At 41.1% G+C, this 10044-nt stretch overlaps 1 protein-coding gene across 1 annotated transcript in view; it reads left to right on the forward strand.

The window, feature by feature from the left end:
- Positions 1-7304, forward strand: part of APCDD1L (APC down-regulated 1 like) — a 52653-nt gene extending 45349 nt beyond the window's left edge. Inside the window, exons 3-4 of the mRNA XM_081322524.1 lie at positions 768-1323; positions 6412-7304. Of these exons, the coding sequence (XP_081178650.1) occupies positions 768-1323; positions 6412-7176 (1321 nt within the window). The 3' untranslated portion in view covers positions 7177-7304. The remainder of the gene's footprint in view (positions 1-767; positions 1324-6411) is intronic.
- Positions 7305-10044: the final 2740 nt, after the last annotated feature.

The following is a 10044-nucleotide window of genomic DNA, read 5'->3' on the forward strand; positions in this document are numbered from 1 at the left end:
TATCAGGACAGGAGATTTGGAAACAGCACCACAGAGTTGACTAATTCACAAAATGGCTGCCTTGGTAACTGTGGCCATTCACAAAAGGCAAATGAGATGTCAAGGATATTTTCTCCCTTTGCAGTGGACTTTTGTAAGATCAAAAAGCGTTCTAGTAAATAAATATGCTGGAAGAGGCCCTTTCCATATGGCTGCTTTTTGTTAATATTTGAAATTAAAATAACCTTTAAAAAAATAAAGAAATCAGATGCAATTCTGGGAACCCATTGGTGCTGTCATGCTGTTCCTGGAACTGAAGATATTTTGCTAAGTTCTACTCAACTCTCTAAATTTATCCTCTTAACAATTTTGTTGAATTGTCCAGCAGCTTAGCTGCTGTGCCATCTTTGATATCTAATAGGTTTACTAATAGAGTGTTGGCACATATCTACTTTTGGCAACTAAAAAGTATTATAGAGTTGGAAGGGAACTTGGAGGTCTTCTAATCCAACCCCCTGCTCAATCAGGAAACCCTATACCATTTCAGACAAAAGGTTGTCCAATCTCTTCTTAAAAACCTCCAGTGATGGAGCACCCACAATTTCTGGAGGTAAGTCATTACACTGATTGTTCTAACTGTCAGAAAAAATTCTCCTTAGTTCTAGGCTGGTTCTCTCCTTGATTAGTTTCCATCCATCTTGCCCTGCCCTCAGGTGCTGTGGAGACTAGGTTGAGCCCCCTCTTCATTGTGGCAACCTCTAACAGGAATTTCTTCCCCTTGTCTTCAGGTGTGAAGTGCGCCCAGGACCTGAATTCCTTACTCGGTCATACATGTTCTTTGCCAACCGCCTGTTCAAAGCTCATCAGTTTTACTACCGTGACCCTTCCTGTAGAGAGCCCACCTACTCTCTGGTCATTAAAGGGAGAATCAGGCTCCGGCAGGCATCCTGGATCACCCTCGGTGCTACAGAAGCAGATTATCACCTTCATAAAGTTGGCATTGTCTTCTACAGCCAGAGGGCCATGCAGGAAATGGTCGCCCATCTCAACCAAACAGGAGTGCGCTGCAGTGGATTTTTGCCAGCTGGACGGACTTGGGCTCCTGATGCCCTCTATGAGCTTCTGAGTGCTAAAGGGGAAGAGGACTGCACCCCTGGCCTTGGCTTTGCCATGCATGAGCTTAGCCTGGTACGAGTGGAGAAGTATCACCAGCCTTTGCTCCTCCAGCACAACCAGGGGAGCAGGGAGGTTGAGGAGTTGTATCTTGGAGACATTCACACTGAATGGTCAGAGAGGCTTCAGTATCGGCCTACAGGATATCAGCGCCCACTGCAAAATGCCATGGTAAGACCTATGCTTTCAGGGAATTTCTATTAGAGTATTATTAACTTTTATTGTTGGGTCCCACCAAAAGTGCATAGAAAGAATAACAGAATAGAGTTGGAAGAGATCTTGGAGGTCTTCTAGTCCAACCCCCTGCTCAATCAGGAAACCCTGAACCATTTCAGACAAATGGTTGTCCAATCTTCTTAAAAGCCTCCAGTGTTGGAGCACCCACAACTTCTGGAGGCAAGTCATTCCACTGCTTAATTGTTCGGTCAGGAAATTTCTCCTTAGTTCTAGGTTGGTTGTCTCCTTGATTAGTATCCACCCATTTCTTCTTGTTCTGCCTTCAGGTGCTTTAGAGAATAGATTGATCCTCTCTTCTTCTAGCACAGGGGTGTCAAACTCACAACATCACATGACATGTCGCAACATATTGCGACTCTTTTGCCATTGTCAGCAATAGGGTGGGTGCAGTTTCACTATGATGCATCCAACCCGTGGGCCAGCAGTTTGACACCCTTGTTCTAGAATGAGCCTAGGATAGAAGGAGTAATAAGGAAAAAGTAGTACACCATTATTTCTTAGGAAAATGTCATTACTAGAGGAAATAAGCCTGAATGTAATTAACAGCAGGCCTGGAGACCCAACTCTTAATGCAGCTGAAATGTGATTAGTCAGCCGGCCTTGATTCCTTTTTTTTTTTTGCTTTGTTTTTGCTCAGAAGCTTGGTTTTCTTCCTAAAATGTATATTTGTATCAAAATCATAACTAATCAATTTAGAAAGATGATTGATCTTTAAGATAAGTTCATTGCACTTCAGCAGAAAAACCCTTGTGAGCATTATCAGACGGGAACAGAAGGAAAGCATAGGGAGAGAAAGAAGAAAAATGGATTTTCCACCTATTTTATTTATTTATTTTATTTTAATTCCATTTATATCCCGCCCTTCTCCGAAGACTCAGGGCGGCTTACAAGCTTAGCAGTAGCCTTCATTCTATGTATATGCCTGCTTATTAGGGCTTTCGCCCCCCCCAAGCGGCATTATTACAAAGTCAGCTTAATTGCCCCCAACAATCTGGGTCCTCATTTTACCTACCTCGGAAGGATGGAAGGCTGAGTCAACCTTGAGCCTGGTGGGATGCGAACCTGCACTAATTGCAGGCAGCTGGTGTTACTTAAGGAGGCATTAGCCCACTGCTCCACCAAGGCTGCAACAACAATATTGCAACAACTGGGGTGATAGAATAACACACAAACAAACCATCCTCTTAGGCACATGTTCAAACTGGCATTGTTGTTGTTGTTGTTGTTAGTTGCGAAGTCGTGTCCGACCCATCGCGACCCCATGGACAACGTTCCTCCAGGCTTTCCTGTCCTCTACCATCTTCTGGAATCCATTTAAGCTCACGCCTACTGCTTCAGTGACTCCATCCAGCCACCTCCTTCTCTGTCGTCCCCTTCTTCTCTTGCCCTCAACCTTTCCCAGCATTAGGCTCTTCTCCAGTGAGTCCTTCCTTCTCATTAGGTGGCCAAAGTATTTGAGTTTTAGCTTCAGGATCTGGCCTTCTAAAGAGCAGTCAGGGTTGATCTCCTCTAGGACTGACCGGTTTGATCGCCTTGCAGTCCAAGGGACTTGCAGGAGTCTTCTCCAGCACCATAGTTCAAAGGCCTCAATTCTTTGGCACTCAGCCTTTCTTATGGTCCAACTTTGCACAATCTTAGTTGCTGTAAGACTTTTGAGGAGAACCTTGAAAAGAGCTACTGATCAAAATACAGGTAGTCCTTGACTTACAACAGTTCATTAAGTGACTGTTCAAAGTCACAACGGTACTGAAAAAAAATGACATGCTCATTTTTCCCACTTACGACCATTGCAGCATCCCCATAGTCACAGGGGATCAAAATTGTGGCACTAGACAACTGGCATCTATTTAAGATGGTTGCAGTGTCCCTGGGATCATGTGATCCCCTTTTGCGACCTTCTGACAAGCAAAGTCAATGGGGAAGCCAGATTCACTTAACAGCCACATTACTGCAATGAAATCTGCATTTCACCACACCTTATACCGGTTTTAAATTAATTTTGCAAAGACCTCCTGTTTACCATCTGGTTTACCTCATGCCTCCATGGTTTTGGCCCAGGATAACTCTGCTTTAATGCAGAGGAACGAGAGATCAAATTGCCAACATACGCTGGATCATGGAGAAAGCTAGAGAGTTCCAGAAAAACATCTACTTCTGCTTCATTGACTATGCTAAAGCCTTTGATTGTGTGGATCACAACAAACTGTGGCAAGTCCTTAAACAGATGAGTGTACCAGACCATCTTATTTGTCTCTTGAGAAACCTATATGCGTGTCAAGAAGCAACAGTGAGAACTGGACACGGAACCACTGATTGGTTCAAAATTGGGAAAGGAGTCTGGCAAGGCTGTATACTGTCACCTTGCCTATTTAACTTATATGCAGAGCACATCATGAGAAAGGCAGGGCTAGAGGAATCCAAAGTTGGAATTAAGATTGCCGGAAGAAATATCAACAACCTAAGATATGCAGATGATACCACTCTAATGGCAGAAAGTGAAGAGGAACTGAAGAGTCTCTTGTTGCGAGTGAAGAAGGAGAGTGCAAAACTTGGGTTGAAACATTAAGAAAACCATGGCATCCGGCCCTCTCAATTCCTGGCAAATAGATGGGGAAGAAATGGAGGTAGTGACAGATTTTATTTTCCTGGGCTCCAAGATCACTGCAGATGGGGACTGTAGCCAAGAAATTAAAAGACGCTTGCTCCTCGGGAGGAAAGCCATGGCAAATCTAGACAGCACACTAAAAAGCAGAGACATCGCCCTGTCAACAAAAGTGCGTATAGTCAAGGCTATGGTCTTCCCAGTTGCAATGTATGGCATTACTAAAATGGGGCAAACTCACTTAACAACTGTCTCACTTGGCATCAGAAATTTTGCACTCAGTTGTGGTCATAAGTCAAGGACTACCTGTATTCCAAGCACACAAATGCATGGGCTGGTTTCCTCCTGGTTGCTTAAGCTATCTTGTATTTCATGTGGATTTATTTTAGGATGTTGTGTGCACTTGGCCATTTAGAGAGGATTATTTATTTGTTTTTATTTATATCCCACATTTATTATTTCTGTAAACAACTCAAGACGGTGAACTTATCCAGTAACCTTTCTCCTATTTTCCCCACAACAGCAACCCTGTGAGGTGTTAGGTTCAGAGAGAGTGACTGGCCCAAGATCACCCAGCTGGCTTAGTGGTTTAATATAAAGCAGGGGTCTTCAAACTTGGCCCTTTTATGACTTGTGGACTTCAACTCCCAGAATTCCTCAGCCAGGCATGCTGGCTGAGGAATTCTGGAAGTCCACAAGTCATAAAAGGGCCAAGTTTGAAGACCCCTGATATAAAGCATGAATCTAGTGATGGACTTCTCAGTAGTAGTTTATTTCTACTGAGATAGTGATAAGAGTCTAATATGCTCATTCTATGTTTTCCTCAAACTTTGTTGAAATGGAGCATTCCTACAACCTGGAGGAAAATCAGTTGCTTTCCACTATACTAATTGTTAGCAGAAACTTCTCCAGGACTGTTATTTCTCTTTTCAATCAATCAATCAATCAATCAATCAATCAATCAATCAATCAATCAATCTCCACATCAACACAGACAGACAGACCCAACCCCAAATTGCTTCTGTACAAAATAGCTCTTTGATTTTTCCCAAATCTGTACTTGTTTTAACAAAAAAATCCCTCCCATTTTGGGGAAATTATCTTTCATTATTAAAGTATTTCCTGCTTTAAAAGAGAACACACATATTTCAGTAACTACTGGGCTATTTAGTTATTACAGACTTTGTAGCATCAATGCTCCTTAGAGTGACAGTTGCAATAAGGTGGTTAAAAATGGTTGAGTTACAGCAGACTTCAGTCAACATGTCAAATTGCCCTGGTGCTGAGCTAACTACTGTGTTACTTAAATCTCCTTCTCATACAAACAAGGCTGGCGTCTCTCAAAATTAACCATATAGAACAGCTCATGGCTTATAAAAACAGACATCATTCACCATAAATCCTTTGGTGCCCACTATGATAATTAGAACAGGAGTTAACTTCAAATGCTGATCAGAAACCATATGAGCGACTGCATACATAGTTAGCTATAATTCCTGAGACCAGCAAGGTTAGAAAAACACCCTTCCTTGTTGTGAATTAAACAAACAAATAAATTGTTATAAGATGACTTCTAAATCAGGCTTCCCAGCTGGTGTTTTGTAGATGTGTTTCACTACAACAATTATTTACTTGGGCTGATTTGGAAATAGGAGAGTTGTAATTCAGCACGCAAAGGTCAACATTTCAATATGCTGGTATCATATTACTTTGTCCATTAAGACATTACAGTCTTGAAGTGGATGGTATTCAGATGCTCTGATTTCTACTGTATTACAACCAATGCCATTTTGTTATTTTTATTAGCTTAACAAATTCAGGATATCAACATTCAGCATATGTCTGTCTTATAAACTTCTTCCCACAAAGTTCAGTAAACCTTGAGCAATTTAGTTTTTTGGGTTCAGAACAGTCAAGAAATGTTTTATTTTGAGGGTAGTCAAGAGTAAACAGTGCTACATATTAATACAAATTATCTGCTGGAATTAGGGAAGTGAAGAGTGTTTTGGCCTATCTGGGGGTTTAATTTCCTGTAGTTCAAACCAAGCTCCATTAATATTTCATACTTTATAGGTTTTTTGGCGTTCAACTGTGTTAAACAAAATCTCCCAGCATCCCTCACCATTGACCATTGTGGAAAAGGCTGTTGTGAATTACAGTTTAGCACAGGGTACCTGCAGGTGTGATCAAAACTCCATCTGTGCTTCCACTTATAAAGCACAGGTAGCACTTCAATTGCCCATCACAGTGACCATCTTTTCTGACACATACCATGTGGACACCCCAGTTCATCAACAGTTAGAAAAATTGCTTCAAATTTGTCTTTAAAACAGAAGTTCATCTTTGCTCCTGAAATGTGTTCTCCATGATAGGAAACATTAACAATGCAATTAAAATGTTGCTACCATTTTCTTCCACAGCATCACATTCATCCTTGTCCTGCCTGTGGGATTATATACAGAGCTGACGAACATAACCCGCCAGTATTACCAGCCAGAGCTGAGCTTCCTATGCTGCTCAGCGGCCACTGGGTCAGTTCTCGCTGCGAAGTACGCCCAGCTGTGCTTTTCCTTACCAGATATTTCATCTTCCATGCCAACAATCGCAGCTGGGAAGGCTACTATCACCACTACTCTGACCCTCTCTGCAAGCAACCAACTTTCACCGTCTATGCCTTGGGTCATTACAATGAGGGAGCACCATCCCTCATTGTGAGAGGAGGCACAGAGCTGATCTTCAAGGTGACCCATGCTCGGGTGACACCTATGGATCAGGTCACCGTGTCCATGCTGAACTCCTCTGATTTGGGGAGTTGCGGAGAGGCTGGATCTTGGCACATTGGGCAGGAGCTCGATGTGACTCACACCAATGGGTGTGCAGCTCTAGGTATTAAGCTCCCCCACACTGAGTATGAACTCTTCCGCCTCGAACGAGATGGAAAAGACCAGAGCCTGCTCTTTATTGGTGAGAGACCAACCGATGGGTCAAGTCCTAACACTCTCGGTAAGAGGCCCACGTCTTACCAGTCTCCTCTTCTCCAGTGTGGTGGGCCCTCAGGAACTTTGGCAAGACATAGTATGCCACACAGTCCAGAAAGATTAAGTGCCCAAGTGAACCATGGAGCACCAAAAACTCCCTTATCTCTGCTGGTGTTTCTTGCTACATTGCTAGTCATCTGGGATTAAAAGCTTGCTCATGAACAGCAGAAACCGCAGTGTTCAGGCTTTGTGTAGCCATACCAAAAAATAAGCACACTCAAAGGTGTTTTTTTTTTTACAGATTGCAAAAAATTATGTTTCTTTGACAGCTATGATTTCCACCGCCATGCTTGCTTGCATACAGACATCGATCTGTAAATTGGTTTTTTTTATTTTTGAAATGGAAGTCATTCACTTTTCATCAGGTGACTCAATACACACAACTGCCTATTTCTGAAGCAGTTTTTCTCAATCTCAGAAACTTTAAGATGCACGGACTTCCATTCCCACAATTAAATTAAGCTGGGTGGAGAATTCTGGGAGTTGAAGTCCACACATCTGCAAGTTCCTAAATTGAGAAACACTTTTCCGAAGGGTCCAAGTAGATAGGAAAAGTTTTTTGGAGGGTGAAGGTTCGTTTTCCGAACTTGTGGGTTGGTTTCCAAATGGTTTGTTACCAGGCTAGGTAACATCTTCAGTGGGGCTTAGGGGAACCAAACACCACTGAAGATGTTACCTCTCCTGGTAACGAAACATTTGGAAATCAACCCACAAGCTCGGAGAACGAACCTTCACCCTCATCCTACACCGGAGCTACAGATATTTGCCACTTTTGCAAAAAAAAATATTATTTTCCTTCCAAGACATCCCGCTGTTTAAACTTCTGTTGTGCGTTGAAGCAATATTACTTTCACCAATTTTTCTTCTTGACATTGCTTCGTAGTGTTTTTATTGATATGCAGCCACCACTTTTTACAGTGCAAAAAGGTATCAGTGTTGAAATAATAAAAGGATGAGAGAAATTGAATTCTGGCTGCCATAAGAAAGAACTGCGTGATGTAATGTACACATAAATTAAGAGCTTTATGAGGAGCTTATTTGCCACGTGGATGGTCCATCTTAGCAAGAGGGAAACACCTTTCTTGGTAGAGCAAATACCTAGGATGATGGTCTTCCATAATTGTTTTGTTGACCAGTTGTAAACAGGTTTAAATTGTCTTTAAAATAAAAATTGTATGGTTTCAGTCCTCAGGGAGAATAAGCTAAAAAAAATATAGACCTGTCAGCAAGGTCACAATTCATGGATGTCAGCTTATTTATCTGTATTGTGTTGAGCATGTTGCTTACAATAAGGCTAAGAATAGTGCATATGAAAGGGGAGATGAAATCCTCACTTCTGATCCTGTCAACCATGAGTCACGTGCATGGTTACCGCCGAAGTGAAAAAAAAAGATGGTGGTCACACTCAAAGCCCTGTCCATTTTGCATGGATGTCAGCATTGCAGGCACATACAAGTAGTCCTCGACTTACAACAGTTCATTTAATGGCCATTCAAAGTTATAACACTGAAAAAAAGTAACTTACAACCATTTTTCACACTTAAGACCGTTGCTGCATCCCCATGGTCACATGATCAAAATTCAGATGCTTGGCAACTGACTCGTATTTATGACAGTTGTAGTGTCCCAGGATCATGTGATCACATTTTGTACCCTTCTGATAAGCAAAGTCAATGGGTAAGCCAGATTCACTTAACAACCAGGTTACTAACTTAGCAACTGCAGTGATTCACTTAGCAGCTGTGACAAGAAAGGTCTAAAATGGGGCAAAATTCCCATTTAACAAATGTCTCATTTAACAACAGAAAGTTTGGGCTCAATTGTGGTCGTAAGTCGAGGATTACCTGTACAAAGAATCAGGATTTGGGCTTCACTGACAACCATCAGGTCCTGCTCACATGTGCTACAAACAGCACTTTAAAAACATAATTACTACTGGGCCAGTGGGACTTTCCTCAAGCACTCAGGTTGCATAAAGGATTTGGTCCCATGTTCTGCAGCAGTAATCTTTAAGAAAGAGGATTTATTTTGGTCAACAGAAAATTCTCAGGCTTTGTCTCCAACTTCCTCAAATTGGTAGATTTTAGACATGATGACTACAGTGGCCATAATTCCAGGTCAGCATGGCATAAAATGAGATGCACTGGATTCCCACACTTCGGTGAGGCTGTTTGCTGTCTTCTAGTGAATTTGAGTGATTTCTCCTATCCATCCTAAAAGTTTTTTGGGATCGTTTTAGCTTTCTTGAGTTGAACTCTTGACTTGAGTTCTGTCAAAGACCTATTTTTTGACAAAGCAGACAACAGTGATTGTCACACTGCTCAAAACTTTTTTCAGATCTGTGGAAATCCAGTCCGAGTAGCAGCTATTTCATTTTAAGCAATTATTTTCTTTTTCTTTTCTTTTCTTTTTTTTTGCAGTAAGAATAGGCACCCCAAAGCTTAGGAAAGAACAAGTGATCCTATGCAACCTAAATTAACTCAGGATGATGCATATGGGATCTTATAATAAAAAGCTGCTGTAATTTTGTTTTTAAGCTCTGTATATTAATAAGCTTTTTTTATAAGTCTTTTGCAAACTTATCTATTTTAAAGAAAAGAACAATTATGCAATGACTGCAAATGATACAATATACTAACAGGATTATGATTAATATGTAAAAATGTTAATGAGATTTTATAGAAACATCAGAGACAAATCCATTTACCACAGGAAAAATGTAATCCTTTTCTTAATGTATAATTGTTACAATAAAGTGTATTTTCAGCAGATTTTTTTAAAAAATCAAAGGAAAGTATTTAGATGTTCTGTACATAAAAACAACTGTTCATCTTCTAAAAATGAGTCTTTTGTTCCTGGAACTGCCCGCTCTTCCTTTTTTACTGATCAGCAACAGGGCAGAGTAGTAAAATCTTTGCAATTTCTGACACTGCTTGAGACTTTTAATTTTGTATGGACCACTACAAAACTCCAATTTAAATCGTAAGAAGAGAGGTTTCTAGGTAAAAGATAACA

This window comes from Vipera berus, assembly GCF_964194415.1.
Source record: "Vipera berus genome assembly, chromosome: 3".
NCBI lineage: Eukaryota > Metazoa > Chordata > Lepidosauria > Squamata > Viperidae > Vipera > Vipera berus.